At 37.9% G+C, this 25,054-nt stretch overlaps 1 protein-coding gene across 1 annotated transcript in view; it reads left to right on the top strand.

The window, feature by feature from the left end:
* The window catches only part of ANKS1B (ankyrin repeat and sterile alpha motif domain containing 1B), a 450,874-nt gene that overhangs the window by 281,338 nt on the left and 144,482 nt on the right, over window positions 1-25,054 (top strand). The window contains 1 exon segment of the mRNA XM_075749435.1: window positions 8,269-8,421. Coding sequence (XP_075605550.1) covers window positions 8,269-8,421 — 153 coding nt within the window.

Here is a 25,054-nt window from a genome sequence, read left to right as displayed (position 1 = left end):
TGTGGCAACTAGACATGAATGACAACCTGAATGAGCTGACTTAGACTTTCTGCACATCATTTTGCCCAAGAAAGAAGATACAGACAATTGCTTTCTGGAAGTATTTGCTGCTGTGGCTGTTGTGCCCTAGGCCTTCACCTTTCATGTGTTCATGGCCCCGGAAGGGCCACTGATGCGATCCACGTTCTCATCCACAACCAGTCCACAGGCAGCTATAAACCACAAAGACTACCACTCAGTTGTCCCACACCTTCACTCATTGAGGCATATTTATGAACATGTTTTCAGGTCATCAAAAGGACCTCTGATACCCATATGGTCCATAATTCCAGTGCTGGATTCAGAGGGAACACTAGCATCTTCTCTATGGGCGGCAATAGTGTTAGCATCATCTGGATACTGCCTGCCTCATGGGAAATACTATGCACCTTCTGCATCATGAAGTCATGAGACCATACATATCCAGAAATGGAGCAAGTACTCTGTTTAACTGTAGCTCTGTCACATGCTGTGTGAAAGGACATTATGACTTCCACCATATGCCTGCAAGACAGCAAGCTGCATGATAAACTGGACACAAACATTTCCAGTGTTTCCCAAGCTACAGGTCTGGGCTGTGTTCTGCACAGCCCCTGTGAGGACGAAGTTAAGTCTTTTTAACAGATTTTCTTCAAAACTTATAAGCGTGGCCCTCTGTTCTCTTTGAATCATCTCAGAGCATCAAGGTGCTTGTCTCCAGGCTGCTGCATCTTCCCAGATGAAGGGAAGACCAACTAGAAGTGCGTGGAGTAAGACAAGGAAAATGTGATTAACACTAAATGTCTTTTGGAGTGTTTCAAATGTAATGAGAAGACTACATAGAAATGGATCTCGTGTCTCCTTGCATCACTGAATTTCTATCCCTGCTCCCACCTACTCACAAAGAGAGTGGACATGTCTTCATGAGGCTTACTTGCTTCACCCATTCACTCCTCAGTGGCACTGGGTTGATAGATGTGTTTATTCTGTTTACTGGGGTGTGGCTGTTAACTTCTGTCTCCAGTGCCATCAGGAAACTATGCAGGCCATTTAACTATATAAAAAATTCTGGTTGGAGCTGCTAGAAAATGGTTGGTGAAATGGGAGGAAAGAAAAGCTCATGAGGCCTATGTAACTGCCTGTCTCATGACTTGGGGAGGGAGAAGGAGTAAAACTTGAAGACAGCTAGAGGTTCAGGGCTGACTTGGTCAGAGGGTACTTTTCTGTATTCCCTCTCACCAAGAAACCATTCTCTACATCCTCTTCCCCCCTTTCAGTGAGATGAGCTTTTGTCCCATCCCCTCCCACTTTTCATCTATCGAGAAATGATTCATCTGCCCTGTGTCTATTCCTTTGGTTGAAACACTCCATTCAGAGGATGACTTTCCCCTTTCGGTCTTATGATGGGCGGTTAGTACATTGTATTTAAGGCATTGTGCCCCAGAGGGTCCCCAGCTGTACCTTTTCAGTCTCAGAAACAATCTCTGCCTGCACAGCGTGCTGTGGCCAAGTTCTCTGTAGCTGTCTTTTACATGCAGAGGTTCAAAGGTCTCCAGAGAGGCACCAACGTGGCCTCCAGAGGTGCCATGAACGCTGCTGCCCAGCCCCAGAGAACACGCTTGCAGAAGACAAGCACAATTAAACAAAAGCTAAAAATCGTAGTGACTAATGACACAAACATTTTCATGAGGGCTGGCGCAGCCCACCGTGGACTAGCAGTGACAGAAACTGGTCAGCATGGCCTAATGAAACAGGTAGGAGCAGCACTTGCAGTTGTGCGAAGAACAGAAGAGATTCCAGCAGTCACCACACTCTGTTGCAACTTGAGCACCTAGAAAGGGTGTGCAAGAATGAGGTACATAAGAGTGCCTAACCACGGAAGCAGCACTTCTTCCTCAGGTTGGCCCTGCCTCCTTCTTCATCTGTCTCTGGTTGCTTCTGCAGCTGGCCCACTGGCCACTGCACAGAAGCATAGCTAAACACCTCTGGAGTCCTCACAGCAGTCATGAGTTGAGCAGCCTCTTGATACTGACACCAGGTTATCCTGCTATGAGGAAGCTTTCAGCTGTCTTACAGCACGGGTTGATGAACAGCATCATTTCCTTGGGGCTCCAGTTAGCACCCTGTGGGATCTTCTGTGAAGCTGAGGAGATTGATGGGTTTTCTGACCACCACAAAAAATAGCATTAGTAAAAGGTGGGTGATAATAAAATTGTTACAGAAGCAATAAGAAATTCAGCAAACAGTTCTGAGGTAGGCAACAGAAAGTGAGGCAATTAAATTAGAAAAAAGCATCAAGGAAGTAAAATAATAGGCGTCATGAAGAGTTAAAGGCAACTGACGACAAATACAAAGGTATTCCCCCACCATTTGGTGTATGTGTGCATGTGTGTTTTCTCCCACTGAAGGTGGTAAGGTTGTCAACCACTTGATTCAGATCTTTGTGTCCCTATTAGGGGTTGAAATGTGTTTGGTGCATCACTGGTGCTGATCTTCTGGTTTACTTTCCTCCAAAACGAAAGGCGGATAGTATGTACCCCTTACTTTTAAATTGTACTGTGGCACCAAACCATAGTACTGTTGGGCCAACAAGATCACCACTAGTTCAACCCCTAAGTGGCATAAAAAACTAAAGGTGCAATTGATAGCATGTTATCTGAAGTAAAGCAGGCAGAACTACTCAGGATCCAGCAAAGGATGAAAGATGATTTTAGAGATGTCATTCTGTCCTAATACCCAATTTTGGAAAGCATGCCTGCAAAGCTCTAGCTCTATGCACTGAAGTACCAATAAATATCCACAGGACTGCTTTTAGGAATTATACTCGTCGAAACTCTTGAGATCAAAGGCCATAGCTTCCACCAAGTCCACAAATTCCAAATTTAGGTCTTCTTAAGATTACATTCTATGCAATTGAAATGTCCTGAACTGTTGCATACATGATCCTCAGTAATACTGAATGAGACCTGTTCTTCCCTTGTCCCAGACATTGTGTCTGATGAAGAACTAGGAGGTCTTTTCAGTTTTTTGGATGTGGATCTGTTTACATTTTTCCCAGGGGGGAAAAAAAAGTGCATGTGCATATCTATTTTCCTTTAAATTCAGAAGATAGATTCCAGCTGCAAAAATCATAGAAAGGGAGCCTATTGCCATGCTGGCAATCTTAGGTAGGAAACTCTGAACTCAGTTCGTGGTATTCTGGATTTACCATCGGGGCAGGATCCTGAATCAGGCAGCACGGTGAAGTGAACATGGCTGTACTGTCTTTTTATAGTAAGCTCCACAAGAAGGCTTTTGTTTAGCGGAAAGAAAAGTCAAACATTATTAGAACACAAGCTTGAACAGTTAACTTTTTACATATGTGACAAGGTAGACAGAATAGGAAACCAAAAAGTTATATACAGCTGTTCCTCACCCACTGTGTCTTTGCAGGCAGGTCCCTGTTTTCACTCAGTGGCTTTCTCAGCAGCAAATGCAAAATCTTCTCACGAGGGAACTTCCAGCAACGTGAGTTCAACTGATCACATTTGTAAACTACAAAATATCTAACAGACAACTCACAAAGACAGGGAAGAAAAAAGAACTGATACAAACCCCATTACAATGATGCAGAATTACTCAGATTGGTAGTTGATAGTTTCATACAAACTCCCAAAAGTGCTGCTTAAATCTCTCAGCTAGGCCAGCAGTTTAAAAGAAAGCATTCTGTGCTTGCTAAAAAGATCTTTCTTGCAAACCAACACAAGTGTAACTTCACTGTAATCATAGCCATCATTTAAAAAGCTGTGAAAGTCAAGTCATCTCTTTCTCCTTATACAGCAGTTAAAAAGCTTGATTTTAATACACACAATGTTGAGATCCACCAGATAGTGATATTACCTGTGGAGAAAATAGCATTAGTTCCCCATCTGTCTGAGAAGATCAGAGAAAACTGGTAATAGTCCATGTTACTGAATTCACCTTGATGTTTCTGGTGCATATGTGATTACTTTGAAGCTCCTTTTGTGTTTATTTGGCTACCTTTCAGAGACAAAAACTCAAGTACCTTCTATCCCAATGTAAAATATTATATAGATATAGCAGTGAGGCACCTGTAAAGACTGATGCACAGACAGTTTCTTTTAAAGGATTTCTCAACTCGTTAGGATGCTACTTTACATTACTATTTTATTATGAGAAACAGCTCTTTCTGGCTTCTGCTTTCTATTCATTTCGAAGGAAGCGATACTAGTGATAGATCAATAGGACCTAGGAGAGAAATCTCCTATGCTTTGTGTCTTCTTCCATGCTTCATTTATACCTTATTTTCTTAAACATTTCTTTTTCTGTAAATCCTATGGGCTACATTCCTAGCCTTTTCCACAGTTGGCATGCTGAAATCATCTGCAGTGACGCAGCTCACACTGATATTATTCTTTAAAGATAACAACCGAATGAACTAGTAGCAGTGTCTGCGGAAGAACAATACTGCCCCTATTTATGAGCAGTTAATATTTGAAAGGCTGTCATGACTTGAAGTTTAGAGATTTTGTACTGCTCTGAGTCAAACAGTATGCACATAACTGCTTAGATGTTTGACACCACTGGTGCACGTGTTGTAGCTGGCGCAAAATGATTGAAATATTATACATGGAAATACAGTCAGTACATAGGAGGGGTTTTTTCTTTAAAAAAAAATCAATCAGCAAATAGCATCAGCAAGGAAGCCTACAGGGTATAAATGATCTATGAGAGGAGTCTTAAGATTGTGGTGCAGTATAGAAAAAAAAAATACAATCAGTCCAAGAGCTGTGACCTATCTTTATCGAATGCCCTGCTTTTCTGACTGGATCCCTGTGATACTCAGTAGACCTGGGATAAGATGCAACTAAACTGGAGCTCTAATAAAATAAAGGGATAGCACTTCCAGACAGATATTTCAGTGTGGGGATTTTTTTATTTAAAAACTACATAATGTTTTATATGAAAAGCAGATACTGTTAATGATACTGTCATGTCTAGATAACCAATCTGTCTGTCAGTAAATATTTGAAAGGAAAACATTCAGCCAGCTATGAATGACACTTAATAAGGTAGGTGATGTTATTAACAGACAGAACAAAACTTTCCGTACAAGAGGATGGGTACAGAAAGTTTATTAATTTTCATATATTAGACACATTTTAGAAAATCTGTTTTAGATAAGAGATTGGTTCTTGGCTCATGACAAAACAAAACACTGCTTTTATGCTGAAACTGATGGCAAATATTCTACTTCTGAGATGAATTTTCTGTGACAGGAGCAGCAGGAGGTGGCTGCCTTGCCAGGGCAGGTGGGCTGGGAGCTGAGGGGGGACAGTGGAGCAGGCAGGAGCACCCGCACAAGGACAGCGGGGCAGGGACGGTGGCAGTGACCGTGGACAGCCACATCCCAGGGCAAATCCACTGGGATGGGGATGCGACAAGGTCATTTGGGAGGGCGAGTCAAGTGGGTGAGGATCAGCAAGGTGCGTGGCTGGGCGCAGACGTACCTATGGCATAGCTTGGGCAAGTGTCAGGGACATGGACCTGAGCTGACATGCAGCACCTGCAGAAGGTGGGGGGGCCCCAACCGGGCTTCTCACTGCCCTTTCTGACACGGGTCTGATCCAAGGCTACGCAGCTCCACCATCCCTGAGGTGGCCTTGATCACAGGCAGCCAAATCTCTGGGGCAGGGAGAGGGAAAATGCTTGCAGAGCCTGCTGCTGCCTGACAACAGGCCAGTGTATATTCATGTAGACTATTAAGTGACCCATTGACAATTTTGTCTATTGGCACCAAATCCAAAGAGTTAAATTTTCACATACATTTCAGTTGTTCTCGGTCTTTTGCTTATTGAATTGTTTGCCTGCATTTGCTTGCCTGCAGCCCTTTGCAACACACAGTAGTAGAGTGGTATCTATTTTAACAACCCTTCTGACGGAGATCTCCAGTGGGAATTGAGAATTCATAAACTTCCCATGCTGTGTTTGCTTTTTATAGAGGCTGATGGGTTACCAGAATTGTGGACCAGACTGCAGGAGATTTCTCAATCAGCAGACCCCCCCCCAAAAAAAAATCATGCTAAAATCAGGATTTATTAAACATAAAGATCAAATACTAATAAACAAAAGAAATAATTTCCATAACGTGCCCCATCTGGATATGTTGAAAACTGTTTCGAAGGCGCTTCGCTTTTCTTTGTTAGAGAAAGAAAACAAAAATACCTTATATCTTTCAAAAGTCATGTGTTCCCTGTGGGTCCTGTACATCATGTCTTCTCTCTATTAGATTTTTCTTCTTCAGTTTATCAGGTCCTTTCTTTTCAAGTGTCAGTTGTTTAAGCATACCTCATTTCAAATCAGCCTGTGAAATAAGCTTCCCAGGATTCAGAGCTACCAGGGTCCCCCAACATTTTTTGCAGTCTGCTGGACAGACTACTGCAAATCTAAGATTTGAAGTAACTCTGAATGACAATGAAAGAAGAATTTGCCACGCTTTTGACATCTAAGAATTCAATTTTAAATTAGGATGAACTAAATTCCAAAATGTCAAGTTCAACAACAAAACCGAACTCTCACTTTCTAATATGACTTCTTTGTTACAGAAGTGACCTGAAAGGCTACGATTCCCATTCTTAATTATGTGATTTCTCTTGTATCTCTTTTATGATTTAAGGTAATGATTTCACTACATCATTTAAATATTTCCATTAATATTTTATATCCAACATCTGCAGCAAAAGACCAAAGAGTAAACTGTCATATCCACGATGCAGTGTGCCTGCATCATTCCTCTCTGATACTGCAGGAAACCAAGATCAAGATCCTGACATGCTGGCTTTCTGCATTTGAACAGACAGATTGACGAACACTACTGCGGCTTTCAAATGCAGACTTTAATTTTTTTTCTCTGCTTTGAATTCAAATTGTATTTCAAATATACTGTGAGAAATAAATTGGTTCAGGCAAGATATTAAGATCAAAATACTCTCCTTTTTAAATTGCTTTGTCACTCACTTCAAACTTAAGCTCAAAGCATTATGTTTTGGTCACACATCCCTTGTTTCTCGGAAAGTAAGAATATACATAAGCAGGCAGAAATGGGAAACTGGCTTTCACCATGCACAGTGTCAGTCTTGCACAGTCGGGAGATCCTGTGCAAAGCATAAGGTTTCTAAACCTCTAAATCTTCTTAACAGTTTACCAGTTCAGTGTATTATCAAGTTAGCAATAGTTATACTTCTATAGAAAGATGATATGCATATAATACTGTTGAAAATTGAGGCTATTGCATATTTTTTTCTACTGTGTTCTACTTCTGCCACTATTGCAAATTGCTTTAAAATTCATAAAACCAGTATGGTGTAACGAGCTGCACAGGTAGAGGCTTTATACATTTTTGTCTTTAATGGCTAGCTTGAAAATCTTCACTTGTGTCACTGAGAGGCAATTGTGAAAGAGAAATTGCAGTTCTTCTTAGTTGCTTAACAAAATTCAGAAAAATAAGATGCCAGTGGTGTTTCTTAGTTTGTTATGAAAACAAGATTTACACGATTATGCTTTCTGTGCCTGTGTTGCTGTATGTGGTGCACTTGTCTGTACGTCATCCTGTCAGTTCCATTCCAATAATATTTAGTTCAATTGTTTAATCTCAAGCAACTTTACAGACAGAGAGGAATCTAAAATATAATAAATTCCTAGGACCTCCATGAAAAATGTGACCAGGTAGAGGAAAGAGACTTTTTTAAGCCTCCCCTGGGGGCGGAAAAATACAGTGTGGCTTCAACCATTATAAAATATCAGATAACCTACTAGGAGAGATAAATTAGGAATAATATAACCAAGGCAATACCAAAAGATCCATTCTTCAGTCTAATTTCTTCCCCTTCTGTGAAATCTTAGGTGCAAATCTGACATTTTTGCGCAGTCAGGATATTAATAATATCTCTTTCTCACTCTTTTGCCTTCCCTCACTTACGGATTCTCTGATGTCTAGTAAGAATTGAACTCATGTTACAGGCTTAGTATACTCTGGTTTAAAAGGCAAGCAGACATAAGAAAAAGATCCATTGAAAACTAAGTTTTATTAGAGCTTTTGGTCACAAAATTTTTTCATGTTGTACTAATCATTAAAAGAATGTTGATCAGAGACTAAGATAACTGACCCAAAGAAAATAATATAAATGTCAGTTGTTCTGGAAGATGTTTAATGGATATTATCAATAATTCTTACTCATTCTTGTTTTTCAGATGAAGCAGATAGGTCATGATGGCTACAACCCTTCCTCTGTAGCTGAATGGCTGGATTCCATTGAACTGGGTGACTATACCAAATCTTTTCTAATTAATGGCTATACATCGATGGACCTTGTGAAAAAAATCTGGGAGATTGAATTAATTAATGTAAGTTGGTGAATTTATAGCAGTAGTTCCTCCTAAATAAATTATAGTACTTGCCTTTACATAGCAAAGAGAAAGCACAAAAGCAAATTGCACTACAAACACTGTCATCAAGTACTGTTAATGATTACAGCTTTCCTGCCTATACCTGGGTTGACTACTGTTCGCTTCCATTTGCTTTGCCATTGTCTTTAGCGTGGTATTCAATCAGCATGATTGTGTCACCGCATCAGGATGCCGAATGATATTTAAAAATATATTTTGGTAGTTAGTAGCTACAAAGCATAAGTCTTTGCTTTTAAAGTGCCTTACAACAGTACTTCTTGTAAAGATACTTGCAGTTTACTTTTTCCCCGTGTTCTGGCTAGATTAAACATAAAATAAGGAAACCTTAAATATAGTTAATAAGTTATGCTAAAAGGAAAAAAATATTGTATTTAACTATCACTTTTGCTTGAAACTTTATTTACGTGAGTCAGTTAAATTAGGTGCCCACATATGGGCAACCATAGACTTTAATGTGGACTGCACTGCAGAGAAATTTGGAATGAAATTAATTTTGTACTGTTACAGTGAAGACATTGACAGTACAGCTTTGCCAGTGGAATTTTCATGTAAGTTATGTGTCTGAGACTGAGGGTTTTTCTTTTATAAAAGATAGATGATTATAGCTTTGGATCCGCTGTGGCTTTTTGCAATGAACTGTATTGTCAGTTTATCTGAACTTTAGGGTAAGTCTTACATGGAGAAAAGCCCGATATCATATTTTATTGGCTATGCTCTTCCTTCCAATATAAGAGATACTACAGCTCTGCCTCATAATTAGTGCCTAACTCCCAGAACAGTCAAAGGGCTACCAGTAACCATAGGCAATCAAGCATAAGACAGAGCAGCTGATATAGCTTTATACTGGGAAACAGTTCCCAGCATGTCCCAGGCTGGAGAAATGGAGAACATAATGATCGTGCAAAGCTGTGTTTCAACACAGTAACTGGTGCATGAGGCACAAGCAGGTATAGCCCAAGAAGAGCATCTAAAGAAAAAAAAAAAGAAAGAAAAAAAAGGAGGTATTTCATATTAACTGCACAACAAAACTGTCGCATATTAGAATTTCTTTTCTTGCTGTCACATTACAGTTAATGTTAATTGGCACAAAAATGTGGAGTAAGATTAAGGACCAAACTGCCTTACATGTATGTCCGTTGCCTTCAATGTGTGTTGTAGGTGTATAAATGAAGTCAGGATATGATTGATGCTATTATGGATGTCTGCTGCAAAGCTATTTATAACTGTGAGTCTTTTTTCTGTAAGTGGCTGGAATTTTAATAACTGGGGACCCTTTGCTCCAGAAGCTATTATAGATTAACAACCAGCACTGAGCTGAAAAAAGTGGAAGTGTCTGCTCACATTGTCTTCTGCAACTTAAACTTTGCCATAATCAATTTGGAAACAAATTACCCTTTAGCTCCCCCAAGTGGATCATTAAAACCTAATTAAAGGCTGTGGTTTAATTGCAAACTTGCATAAACTGATGAAAAGGGAAGTACGTGAAGTTAACAGGAATAAATTTCTGTAAAATTAGTATAAACCAGACCCGTATATATCCCTCTAATTTTACAGCTTAACAACACATTCTCATTTAAGGCCTGTACTTCTTGGGAAAACATTCCCTTTTGCCATGAGTGGCAAAAAAGAAGCTGTTAAACAGTTGTTTTCATATTTGTGTGTATATAGATACCTATAGAGATAAAATGTCTCCCACCTGATATATTATTGGATTATGTTGTTCAAGAGCATAGTAAATAAACCAGTTCTACATTCTCAGAATTTCTATTTTATTCCAGTCAGTATATATTTAAGTCCCACCAATCAGCAGTAGCTAACTGTAATGAAATAATGTTCACTGAGAAAATCTGTAGCTTAGAAAAGTATTTACTGTTATTTTTCTGTTTCAATTGAGGGGAATCTTTCAGGAATGGACAAGAAATTGGTTTGAAGCATAGTGCAGCCTGGCAGAACAAGATACTTATCTCTGGCCAGCAGGCCTGCTGTCTGAAATTGATTTCAAAGGTCTCACTTCCCATTCAGGCGATGTCAAACAAGGGCTTATTACAGAAAGGTTTTCATAAAGGAATGCACAAAGGTCAAAGCCACTAATTCTGGAATAAGACTCCTGACTTGAGTAGGTCAGAATCCAGGCGCTTGAAAAATATGAGGACAAAATAGACTCAATACCCTGAAAAGAATTCAGAGTACCCTTGGCTTGGTGGTTCTTGGTGCTTGAGTTGTAGATGGAGCATGAAGTTTCATTTGCACTTATGCAAAATATGCAGTAAAAAAGTATCAAGGGCTACAGGTACGATAACTTTTTCATTTTAGCCATCAGTTTAAACAGTTACGGCCACTGAATTTGACATAAAAAACATTCGTGCTTTGGTGCAATGAATCCCTTAGTTTATATTTGGTATTTCTTTCCATTAGGAAAGAAGTACCAAATGGCTTCTGGAGGAGGAAAAACAGGTTTGAAGGTAGAGATAATATGTTCTGTTAGGTAAACTAGCATAGCTGAAAGGACAGGGGAGAGAAGGGGACATGTAATTTTTCACAAGCCCTTCTTTACATCTTAAAAAATGAAAAGTCTTTATTATTTTCTTTCTACATTTTTTGTGATCATCAACTTAACATGCCTGTGGATTAAGTTCATGAAGTTTTAGATTTTTTTTCCCCAGATCTAAACTAGTAATAAGGTCATCCTTTATCGTAATGCATCTCAGTATACTATTGTGAATTTTACCTATCACATGCCTCTGAATTTCCATGTGTGATGCTGACCAAGATACTTTTCTTCTACATCAGGGCATAAATCTATTCAATTAAGTTATTAAAGCAGAAAGTTCATTTTTTGAAAGACAAAAAGCATATTCTGAAAGTCTCCCTGCAGCTGATTGAAGCTAGCCTCCCTAAATTCCCTTTATAAACAATAAAGGACAGCGAAAGAAAGGATCATGCATAGGATGATTCAAGGTGGTTAAATTACGGTTAATTGTCTGGATTGCTTGTCTTTCCCTACTGACATACGGAGATGCTACAAGATTAGCTTTAGTATGAGTGCTGATCTGCTTGAGGGTGGGAAGGCTGTACAGAGGGATCTGGACAGGCTGGATCGATGGGCCTAGGCCAATTGTACGAGGTTCAACAAGGCTCAGTGCCGGGTCCTGCACTTGGGTCACAACAACCCCATGCAGCGCTACAGGCTTGGGGAAGAGTGGCTGGAAAGCTGCCTGGTGGAAAAGGACCTGGGAGTGTGGGTCAATAACTGGCTGAATATGAGCTGGCAGTGCGCCCAGGTGGCCAAGGCAGCCAACAGCATCCTGGCTTGTATCAGAAATAGCGTGGCCTGCAGGACTAGGGACGTGATTGTCCCCTTGTACTCAGCACTGGTGAGGCCGCCCCTCGACTACTGTGTCCAGTTTTGGGCCCCTCACTACAAGACAGACATAAAAACCTACAAGGAGAATGCCAAGCATCTGAGAGATCAAGAAGGTCTGAGACGCTGGTGGTAAAGGCCGTCTTCCCTCAGCTTCCCTCATTGGCATTAAGAAACAAATTTAATACATAGCTTCCTACAATTCATTGCAAATTATTCCAGCAAGGTAACGTCTACTCTAACTTACATGCTAGTTTCTTTCAAATTTTCATGCATATGTATAGTGTGTGTGTGTTTCTTCAAGCACAGTCAAGCAGTGATTACTTAAAACATGTGAATCATAAGAGTCATTTTAAAAGTTATTCATTTGTCTTTCCAGTGAGGTCTCACCAGCATTCCCAGTCCTTTTCAACAAGGCAGACTTTGAAATTTAGATTCTGTTTCACTAATTAATTTGTCATTTAAATCAAGAATTTTCCCAGATCCATTTACTTTGTTATTTTCTCAGGTATGTGCTTCCTGGGAAGTATTGTTCTAATTTCCTTATCCTGGGATTGTAAGTATTCAGAACGCTTTCTCCCTGCATTGGCTCTCCCAGCACTTCTGGGTTTGTCTTCCAGGTTTCTTGGCTCAGTAGAGAGGTCAGATTCTGTACCCAGATTCAGATATCATTTATTTGATGTCGTAGCTACATGGAACTTTTCTGAAATATATATAATCTGCTGGAAAAAAAAGTTCACTATGTTCTGAAATCCCCTAACCCATCTAAAGTGTGCACCTGTGCTTTAAAGCATAAATGCTCTTCTACATGACTAATCATATTATTCTTGCCTGTTATTCTGGATTACTTACATAACCCTCCCCCTCGGGGAGTCACTCTCTTCAGGGAACTTTTACCAAAGAGATTCTTCAGGCAAGATATAAACAGCTTAAAAGCACAAAGCAAGTTATTTATCATCTAACACACACAATACATTGTAGGGCTAATGAACTAGGCATTAAATCAACCCCCACCAAATGAGTCACTAAGTCTACCGGGCAAGTAGTCATCACTCAGGTGGGAGAGGGCTGGCCTCTGTTGCTCCCTGGAGCAGGCTGATCTGTGATGTTGCTGTCTTCTGATTTCCCTTTTTTTTCCTTGGGATTTTATACCTTTTCATGTGAGTGTTGTTATCCTTAAGGTGCCAGTTTCCCCTGTCTCACCAATCTTACTTATGTCTGCAACTTTACCTTTCTTATCTCGCATGCTTCCAGCCTGTGCATTCTCTCACAGCTCCCTATCACGCCCTTGCAATTTTCTCAGAAGAACACTGAGAACGATCGCACAGCTGCGCTGTACTGAAAGTAGGCCTTGTATCACAGATAGCTGAACTCCTGGGAGGAAGGTTACATGTAAGTGGCCTGGTTTACATTTCTTCTTGATTAGTTCATTCTGCACTGCGAGCTTCTTCTATTTTTGTACATCCATCTTTCAGATGTAAAAATGATGATTGTAAAATTCTTGTAAAATTGATGTTTACCAAATGGTTTCTTAAACTCAATTACTGTCCAGATTTTGAGCTGTTGTGGAAGTGTTCTTGAGACTGTCTCTCACAAATTGCATTCCTGGTTTACATTAGGGTATAATGATTGCTCTTCAGGATCAGATCAAAGATACTAGAGAGAAAAAATATAGCTACCAATGGACTGCCTTCCCTAAGTTTATAACTAAATATTTTGGACCCTCTACAACATCATCAACAAGTTCCACAATTTAATTTAATTATATACTGTGTGAAAAGGTATAATTCTTTAGTTGTATTAAAGGCTGCTACATGATCATTTCACTGCAGTCCACTAGGTTTTGTACTGTAGGAATGAAAGACCATGAAAATGGCCATACTGAAACAGATCAAAGGCTCTACCTAACCCACTGTGAGGTCTATAAACAGATGACCAGGGAAGGCTACATGGATAGTACAAGCATATTATGAACTATTGGCATAGCATTCTTCTAGTCATTAATAATTTTCAGCTAAGGGACTTCTGGAATTGGGCAAGTTCTTCCCAACTGGTCCTTATCTTTCTTACCTTGAATGAGTTATTATCATCATCAAGTTTTGTGATCTTACTGCTAGTCTTCTTTCCTATGGATTTTATAAATATATTGAACAGCGAGGTCCATTCACAAATCACTTTAGAAATTCAGTAAGAACCTTCTTCCATGGTGAAAACTGCATTTTCTCCTACAGTTTCATGGTTTAACCATGTATTTATCCATGAAAGAACTTCTTATGGCTTAATGCCATGACTGTTGTTTTTTGGTTTGGTTTTTTTTTTTCTTGAATTCTTTTTAAGAGTGGCTTCATCAAAATACTTCAGAACAGGCAAACAAGCAGATCAGCAACCTCATCAACATACTTTTTGACTGTTTCAAACAACTCTAGTAGGCTTTTGAGATAGGAGGTGACTTTACATGCAGTCACTTTGTCTTCCTGGTTGTATTTACCTGTGTGTCCACTACTAGTATGCATTATTGAATTCCTACTAATTTGCCTGGGACAGGCTTAGAGGCCAGTATTTCCATGAACCCTTTTCAAAAATTGCTATCAACTTTGTCACCCTCCAGTCCTCAGAAAACAAGAAGGTTTTAAGGGAAAAGTTACACATCGTTGCTAGCAATTCAGCAAGTTCATTCTTCAGTTCCTTCTCTATTTATCTTTTCTATGCTATGGTTCATTTTGCACACTTCTATCATTTCTCCTTTTAATCATCTCATTTGCAAACTGGAGAGTCATAGACCATTTAGCCATTCCATATTTTGAGAAATCTTTGCTCTGTATCTTTCTAGTCCTCTGCGCAGCTCCAATACACAGAGTGCCAGCTATACATGTCCAATTTCAAAGTTGGAACTGCTTTATACATATTTAGCTTGAGCCTATAGCTGTAAGTAATAGCAACCACTGCATTGAACCTAGTTCTCAAAGCACTCATGAGGCCTCAGCCAACTAGTGCAGCTATAATCTCAGTACAACTTGTAGTCTCTGCTTAAAGAACTTAAAAATGGACCACATACTGTGTTCAGATTCCTTGACCAGGTTAGTGTCTCACTTAGCAGCCTCCCCATCTACTCCAGCAAAGCAGATAGCAACTCCACAGCTTGATTGGGTAATACACACCAAACGGATGGATTTTGTACGGTGCTGACTTGACAGCTTAATTTCCCATGCTCTATAGCATGAAAAGGTACCTTTTTTCTTAGGAGGGCTGTCCTTTGGATTCTGTTTGACAAATTACTCTGCGACTCTTCTTGTCTTGTTATTACTTAGTTTCCCAAGCGTGCCACTCTGCAGAGGCAGTTCTTGAAGAGGAATGAAACATTACGTCTCAATAACATATTCTCAGACGTTGTGACTGCAGATCTACAATTCCTGTTCCTTTTCCTCTCTACCTCAGAGCCCTGTGCTAGATTTCAGATCACTGAAAAGAATTAAGAGTGCTTGGAGCCACAGTCTTTTCTGATCTGCTGACTGATAAAGATGCCCATAGCTCTTCCTGTAGATGCTTTCTAAATGGCTCCAACAATTTTGATAATCAGAAGAGCTTTCAAGACTGTGAGTCTGCATTAGCAATAGGCTGTGGGATCTCAACTTACTAGGTATTTTGTTATTAAAAATAACTTCTATAGTTGTTGAGTGTAGAAAATTCTCTGTATGACTTTTTCTTTGTTCACTCTTTCCAAACATTCAGGAATATATTACTAGTGTACTTGATTAAGAAAGTACTTTAAATTAATTTATGTGAACCAATGTGCACACACACATATGTGTGTATGTATCTATTTATATATAGAAAATATATATATAATTGAAAGTAAAGAATTCTCCAGCAAGGTAAATGATGGACTATCACACTTCAAATGCAAATGCCACTTCTGTAGAGACAATCATGTTGATGTACTGGTGCAAAACCAGAAGTCTTGTGTTTCAAAGTAGCATAAAATGCTTGAGAAACTCTCTGAAATGCTGCAAAAACAAATGCCCCACTGAGGAACAGATGTATCTAGCCTTTGAAAGTTTTATGGGAATCTTTAAAGTTCTCTGCCACTCATTAGTTCTCTAATGAGTGGCAGAGTTCTCTTCTCACTCATCAGTAAAGCAGTAGTATCTGTATAGGATACATTAAGACATTTAAGAAAATATTTTATACTACGTTTGAGGTGTTTTTTGTGGTAAATACAATTTTGAAATGGATAATGCTCAACCTGAAGTGAGGAAATATGAAGAAAACTATCAATATCCATTCAATTTCCTCGCTCACGTGTTTGCAAAACTATCCTAATTAACATAAATAATAGGACCAAGTATTAAGCAGTTTTTTGACAGCAGGATAGTTGCTTATATATTTCAAATCAAATACTTCAAAGATGGGTCTAGAACTGAATAGCTTTCATCATGATGCATTATTTCTTCATGAGGTAAGACATGTATATGGATTTGCTCAGTTGCTCCTATATTAGTAGAACAATGCTGCAAATGAGATTACATTAATGTGTTAGCTGCTACAGTTGTAAATACAAAGGATAACTCTCCAAATTACTCTAATTCCCTTTGAAATGGGATCAGTAGGTTCATTGCATGTACAAAAAAGTTATGAGATATTATACAAATAGCAATTTTTTTCCCATACACAATAGTTGTGTAGATTTCGTTCATCCAGGGCACCCATAGAGTTCTCAAAAGGGTTTTAATAATGCACATCTTTGTTTCTTTTGCAAGAATGAAATACTTACCAATTGCTATCATATAGTAAATTTGCTTCATTGGCTCTTGCATTTGAAAATGATTCTTTCTGCAGTCAGATTCTTTCTCCTCTGAAGGCTGGTAGCATCTCCATCAGTCACACAGTTCCTAAATGATTTTGGATGTTACTGATTGTTTAGAAATTGTTGTTATGCTGTATTGCGGTGGATATTTCTAGAAATCTCTTTGGAAACCCTTTATCCTCAACAAATCCATGTGCCATTATTGTAACGTGTTTAACACTTCTGTATAGTTTCTGCATGTAACATTTTGCATAGGTAGTGATGTCAGAGCCTTTGAGTGATCTCATGTGCCAATTTCCATCTGTTCCTCATGGTAATGCAAAATAGTCTATACTGTTACTTGCAAAAGATCAGGAGATGACATAAACCATGGCAATTTCTGCAAACCATCTACTGTTTACCTCTTCCTACTCCCACCTTGGATCATGGCACTGCTCAGACTCAGGAGAAGTGGGAGGAAAAACACTTCTTTTATTTCAAATACAGTGCTTTATTGAGTTTACAATACAACATGGTAAAGAAAGAAAGAGAAAGCATTTGCACGGTGGACATTTTCACAACATTTATTTTTTGGTAGTATGATTCTTTTGTAATCCATCTGGTTTCATTTTGCATTAGAGGTTATTTAAATAGAAGAGATTATGTAAGTTTTTTGAAATAATTTCCCTAATTCTATATTTCTATTTCCTTATATTATGGCAATAATAAAAAATATTGTTTTCTGATTAAAAAAGGATAGCAATATAACCATGTTTGATCAGTAAATCTAGCCATTGAAATTTGCAGATTTCTTTTAATGTTTCCCATATCCTGCGTTTATTTTTAAATGTAAGGATTTTAGACATATCAAAATGATGTAATTTTTTAACAATCACTTTTACCTCTTTTTTGAGGTAAATCTTTGTGCTTATATTAGAATACTTAAAACCAGAGGTTTTTTTCCCTCTCTCTTTTTCTCTTTTTTCTTTCCCTCTGCCCCACGCTCTCTTCAAAACAAATTATAATCAGGTAGTGATTGGCAGCAATTTTTAGCACTAATAATCAAAGCTGAGCAATTTTAGCACCTATTGTGTTCCACCTGCAGGATCATTTTCTTGTCCTGTAACACACTAGGTAGCACAAATGATTGAGTTATAATGCAAGATAATTTTTTTATTAAAGCAACCTACTCTGCCTAGTGCCAGAGAGGGTACTGTCTCTGAAATATCCTAACAAAATCTCCCTCCATTCAGGCAGCAAATAAATTGCCTTATCGTCTGATTTTCTGTCTAAAATCTTAGTGTTCTATAAGAAGGTTCATATTTCAAGTTTCAGAATGTTATCTCCTTTTCAGGGAGTATAGCAGAAGCAGCCCAACCCAAGACTTCTTATTCTTTTTAAAAAAGCTAGAAAATAACCTCTCTTCACAGCCCACAAGTTCTCTACAAAAACAGATAAATAGTCACTAAATATTTTGTTGTCCTAGGCAACAACCTGTTCTGCTTTCAGTAGCTTACAAGAGCCCTGGATAAGGAGTTATATTTTACCAGTTTAACCTTTTCAGTGTTGGTGAGCCTGCAAGAAAATTTGATTTCCATTTTAAAACAATATCATTTTTCAGAACTCATCATCTAATACTCATTTAGAAATTTTAGACACATCCTGTTTTGAATTTGGTCTCCTAAACATGCAGTCTTAGGATAACATCCTTCATTACAATAATAATTGTAGATTTTAGTAAAGGTAGTCCCTCTAAAATAAGTTTGAGTATTTAAATATTGTTTTCCAGACAATATTTGTGCTAGTTTTGCTGGAATAGATTGATTGTTTCGAATGTTTGCATTTGCTGTCCCCAAACCCTGTCTCTCATAGTTCTAGCTTATGGCATTGAAAAACAGATTATGTTGATTCAAGGTCAATGTAAAATACTTGAAGTTTGTGGTAGATAAAAGCCAACGAACACAGTGATGTTATTGTTCGTAATGCAATACTTCTGCCTTTACTTCGAAGAAAATTTGTAGTGATAAAAATCATAAGGAAGTATCCCCTGCTTGCAAAGAAATAAAGCTGCAGAATTTATTACATAACGTTTTCAAGGACTGCAGTACTATTTTGATGCTTTTAAAAGAATTCTGTGTTTTTCAACTAACTCTCCCATTCAGCAGTGTGAAAAGGAGAAATCATTCCTCTTTAAAATGTTTTAAAATCTTTATTTTTTCTGCTTCTACATTGCTTTATAGGATTTTGTGAGGAGTTGATATTTCCAATAAAAATACCCAAGAGTGTATCAGATCTTGACTAGCATCATTTGTTTTCTGTTCACGACTGGTTTTAATAGTTAAAGAGAACTGAATGGCAGTCATTTTAGCTATAAAGATGTTGAAGATCAGAAACATTTTAGAAACATTTTCCCTGTACAGCAGATTTTGTTAGCATTCTCAGGTGTAAGAGCAAATGCAGTGCTGTGCCATATAGACCGATCAGAGCGATTAATGTGCCAGAAATAGGACAGCAGCATTATTCTGGGTCTTCTGCCTCATTCTCCCTTCTCACATTGTTCAGAGCTAGCTTGGATATCCCTGCAATCCTCTGCATTTGTACCATACAGACGCAGTCCTGGCTTTCAAAAAAGAGTGGAAAGTATGATACCGAGATTATTAATAGAAGTAAGGTCAGAATTTTTCAACATGATAAAGATGAGGGGAAGGGAAGTATTCGCTTAGCTATAAAAGATTCTATCGCAGCCTACAGCCGACAGGGCTTGAGTCCTTAAAATCATCTTCAAGGATTTTGTCCTTCATTGGGTTTAACTTTCAAAGGAATAAGGTTTCAGTCACTTCCTATAAAGGGCAATTCAAAATTCTAATAGCTGGTGGTGCCGAGAAGCCTTTCATATTCGGTCTGTATTATTTCAAAATTACATACCATTATCTCCAGTTATCAATTTTCTACAGATGTAAATAACACATTGGCAGCTCCAATGTTTACACCCTTGAAATAGTTATTGGCAAGTATTTGTGATCCCTTTCATAATGATCAAGTCATTGCAAGGTTATGTACGTTTAACTCCTGATTTATATTCCTACCTCAGTTTGTACTTTTTCTTATTCGTTGCTTATTTTAAAGAATGTTCTTCATATAATGTAGAGATCTTAAAAATGCAGTATTCATCCAAAAGTAGTATGTTGTATGGATTTCAATTCACTGCCATAATTTGGAAAATAATTTGAGAAAATCCAGTTAAACATGTTTCTATGTGCAATGATATTCAAAATGGTATTCAGGTAATGAATTTAAATACAGCTGTTGCAAATTCATTACTCTGTTATTTGAAAATGAGAGATCTTTCTAGTTTTATGGAGTTCAAAACAGAAAGTCAGTTTTAAAATCTCTTACAATGTTTTATCAATGAATTAAGCACCTGATTCAGATGCAGTAATGACAGCAGCTACTGGAAAAAATATAATTAGACCTTGCTTATACTTTTGTTCAGGTATTGAAAGCTGGAACAGAACCTTTCTGAGCCGGAACCAGGTTACATGAACACGCTCATCAGGAAAGGACATACATCAGTTCTCCAAATAGCAATTTTTATGATTATTGTGGTCAGCCCAAGCTCCCGGCCATCCTGATTTTCTCAGGGGCTAGACTCCATGCTAGCATTTAAGACAAGAAATTCAATAATGAACATATTGGGTAGTTGCAGGTGCGCTGCTAGTGACTGGCAGTCTCTATCATCAAAAAGGTTTTCTTAGCATGCCCTCTTCCACATGCATGATCTACTTGAACATGGAAAACCAGTCATAACGTCTTCCTTTAAAATACTTACCCCTCCAGTAAGCCACAAAGAAATGCGTATGCACTCACGTGCACACATAAAGCAAAAGAACAAGAATTATGCAGAGCTAAGTATTTTAAACATTTGCGTTCCCACACGCAATATGGTTCTACTGTGTTTTCAGTGAACGTAACCAAACACAAGGTAGTTTGTGCTTCGTGTCTTATGAGTTAAATTTATGTAAGATTTATGTAAGCAATAGATAAACATCAAAGCCACAGCTGAGGAGGATGGATGGCAAAATACCGGGCTAGTTCATAAATTTACATTATTAAAGAATAGTGATAGATCCACGCTGCTGCTTTTGTTGAAGCTGAACAGCACTTTGCAAGCAGAAATAATTCTTCTTACCTGCTTATAACAGCAAAGTATACAGTAGCACTAGTACATGACATCCACAAAAAAAGTTCATTATCTTGGGTTATCTGCTCTGATCTGTGAACATTTTCTGTGTTAATTTGTGGCTCCCTGGGAAGCAGAAGCATAAGATGTGACTTAATGTGAGAGGAAAAAATGACAGAAGTTTAATATGCCTCTAAGCATATGGAGTGGTTGGTTTTGGAAATTCGGTAGAACTGAAGCGTGGGAAAGAGGAAACTGAGAACTGAGAAGTGTTAGTAGTAAATGAGGGAGTTATATGCAAGGATGAGATGTCAAGAGTGGGAAACAACTGCCATTAGATGCTAATGGGCTTAGCAAGAAAGACTAGAAATACACGATGAAGTAACATACACAGAGTATGTAAGTGTCATATAAACCAGAAAAAGATTAAGTTAAAGTCCTTACTTTACGTCTATCTAAAATGTAAACAAATGACTACACAGCTATGTAGACAGTTTCAAGTAGTCAAAATTATTTTCACAATTAGGTTTTCTCTGCATTCCTGTAGTCTTCAAATTAGCTTGCTGGTTCTTTGTAGCAGGGAATCATCTTCATGGACTGATAGAGAGCTCCTAGAACCCTTTCTAAAATATGATCTAGGATTATAGTTTCTCTCGGTATTTTTACTGTTGTTATTAATAAACAATTACACGATAGATGATTTACAGAAAATATGAAAGATGACCACATGTCATGTATTATAGAAGAAATAAAGCATTGGATAATGTTCTTCAGCTTTTCACTGTAAGATTTCTAATGGTCTCTGGAATTCAGATAAGGAAAAGAAGCAAACTGGCTGCTATCTTCTCTGCATTTCCCCAGGGATTTAACACAGATTATTGCAATGTGTCAAGGATAAAACCCCCTCACTGTTTTGCGGGAGGTGCTGTTAAGCAAAATGGCTGAGATTCTGTGTTTATTGCTGACAATTTGTTATATTTCCATAAGCAACAGCATTTTAGCATTCCATTTGCTTTTGTTCTCAGAAGTATTTTTTTCTGTGTAAGTATGCAATGAGCTACTGTATTTTTCCTCTGAGAATCGAAGATACTGTTTATAATTCGGTGCAGACCCATTAACAGGGCAGTGAAGAATTTTGTTTGGTCCTGTAACTCATTTATTTGATTTGACTGTGCATGTAGCAATTATCAAGACAGTAAATATACTTAGAGGATCTGAAATATAAATCTTCTGATGCAAAAATGTCAAGGTAAGTTTAAATGAATAAGAGAGTCAGAAACGTGTTTACTGATACTGCAGAAATCTGTCATCAAAATCATAACAGACATAATTCTGAATATCTGAAATCTTGTACTCAGATTCAATCTTTGTCACGTCCTACTGATGTCTTGAAAGTGGCAAAATTATAAAAATAAAAAAAAAAAGAATACCTTTCCCAATTATCTGTCAAAGTGAGTGTAGGATGATGTGGTAAAGGAGATATCTCTGTATAACAAATCATTTTACTGAATTGTAAAAGAGATGAGTATTACTGATAAGACCCACGGTCGGTTTTTACATGCAACTAGTAATATAATAAGAATGTAGCATACTTTGCTTATTTCAGAAGCTAGCCGACACTTGGCTTTGAAAAATACCGTGTAAAATGAATTCTTTTTGTTGTTCATTTTGTTTTCTGCTTCATCCTTTTTATCTCAAGGGCAGTTTCCATGAAAATGTTTCGGAGCTCTGTTTGCTCTCACTGTGAGTTTCCCACCTGAGTTCCTAATCCTGTTTAGCTGACATGCTGAAAGTAAGTTGTAATGGTGCATAAAGAACAAGCACTGGTCAGTACAATGTACATTCTGGGACGTATCTGGAGGTTTTGTATCTATCTTCAGTGTTTTCACCAAAGATGTCTTGCAAACAGCTGAAAACCTCTTGGCTTGGCGGTGCATACGTCGTTGTGTGTCTGTGTATGTGAGCGTGTAAAGTTCTGGAGATCTTCTGTATCTCCTCATAAAAAGTTACTGATGTTGTAACCCTGCATGTTTATTCAGCGCATTGTTTGCCATGGGGCTCTTGACAACATTTTAAATGTATGAACTGAAGTGACTGTTGCGGAAAGGTACCTGGAGGTGTATAGGTGATAAGTAAAGCTGTGTACGTAGTAACACAAAAAACCAAGCATTACACAATCATTGAATAGGGTAATATAATTTAATGTATACTTATCCAGTCTGCTTCTTGAGTTATGTTTAACTTGCTGATGTCCTCCCTCCCCTGGGTTTTGTTTTTTAAGACTTTCCTTTGCCAGCCTTCATGCGGTATTACAGCAGGAGCAATACAAAACCAGACCAATGACATTCTCACAGTGTTTTGACCCAACCAGTCTCTCTCTCCTCATGGATAAACAGAAGGAACCTCAGTTACATTGTTCAGTATTTTAGAGTGCATCATCTAACCAGCCATTCCCAAAATGCTTCAAGTTTCCAAAAAGGGTTTTAAGGCACATCTCTACTAAATTACACCAAAAAAAAGGGCAATGTTGGGCACAATTCACAACTATGTCTTTCATCTGCGCATTATATTAATTAGCCTTTTTACATATTCCAGTCATTAAGTGGGTGGAAGCGTAGCAAGACATTGCACTGTTGGAAAAGCCTATGCTTTTCATATATGTGTGTTAATTTTTTAAGTTCCTTGCAACGATTGGTGCTATGGTACTCAGTCATGGGATATACTGGGAACTTTCCAGATTATTTTATTTCTGCTAAAGCAAAGGAACAAATTGGCTTAAGAAACTATTTTTCGTCACAGTTTTGAAAAGGAAATTCAACTTCCTTTCTCCATTTATTTTTCAAAATTTAAAAATTTTTAAATTACACAGTTTTTTAAATTACATTAAAAAGGAGAATGTATAAAAAAGTATGATCCTGAAAATATATTTCATGCAGCTAGGTGATCAATTGAAATTTCAGACCATTGGAAAGAAGTCATTAGTGTTTACTTTGACCTGTATAGCAAAAGAGGGACCTGTGAAGGGATAAAATTTCAGTTGCTGGCTATATCAGTGAAATTCATATTTACGACTCAAGACATAGTCATAGAAGATACATGTCTAGAGTCTTGCTATAATCATTGAAGATATGCAGTCATTTCTTTTATATGATTCATCCTGTCCTAAAGCAAATGCTTAAATTATATCAGATGAGTCATGCCTTAAAGGTGCCTATTTCTCTCTGCTAACTTAAAGGGACACTTATGTGAGGACTGAGGTCTCTACTGTGGATATTTTACATTCCATAAGATGAATATCACTCTAAACCTGACTGTGGCTTCATACATAAGAAGATAGAATAGAAATTATTGACTAAAAATGTGATTTCCAGGAAAAATAATAAGCTATAGTGGGGGGTGGGAGGAAGAAAGAAAGAAAGAAGAAAGAAAAGTCCCAGTATTGAAACTTCTGAGATTAATTCCGTTTCCCCAGAAACCTGTTTCTCATCTGTGGAAACATACTGGGAAGTCTTGGTATGTTCTGAGAGTTATTGTAGCACACCATCGTGTACCAACACATTTTATCGTTACCAACCACTGGATGTACTAGACTGCTAAATTCTGCCTACTCCTTAGGAAAGTCATATGTCATACATTTGGGGTTTTTTTCAGTCCTGCAGCTATATGCCTCATTTACTTCTATGGCAGTTGAATCACAAAACAGAACAACTTTTGCCATCTCTTTTTAAACCCACACTGTTAGTTGTGTATTCAAAGAGTGGCCAAAGTAAATAATAGTACTTCATCTTTAGCCTCATTTTTCTGACATGCTGTTTTTTGTGAAAAAGTCTAGAATAATCCCCTATAAAGCAGATTTTCAGATTCTCTTTTTAAATTCCTGTGTACTATCCAGGACCTGTGTTTCTTATTCAGGCAAGATAAGTCCCATTCAAGTAGCACAGATCCTGATTTTCTAAGGGCTGTGCTCTTTACAGCTATGCCTACAAATTTGAACCTATGTGCACTCCCTAAGGATAAGTTTTATATAAGATCATACTTTTTAAACTTCATCGAAAGATAATAAAAATTAATTCTGTGTTTGGTAGTTAAATCAAATAAACTTGCTGAAAGTTTTGCTCTGTATGTCTCCCAGGTTCAACTAATACATCTGCTTTACATTTGAGACCTAGAAAACTTTTACAAACATTTTTCTGGTGCTCTCTTAGAAAATGTGTACATATATGGTGAAGAAGGAATGAAATTTGAT

Source organism: Balearica regulorum, chromosome 1 (assembly GCF_011004875.1).
Source record: "Balearica regulorum gibbericeps isolate bBalReg1 chromosome 1, bBalReg1.pri, whole genome shotgun sequence".
NCBI lineage: Eukaryota > Metazoa > Chordata > Aves > Gruiformes > Gruidae > Balearica > Balearica regulorum.
Note: the sequence above shows the minus strand (reverse complement) of the source record. Positions and strands in the feature narration are given on the sequence as shown.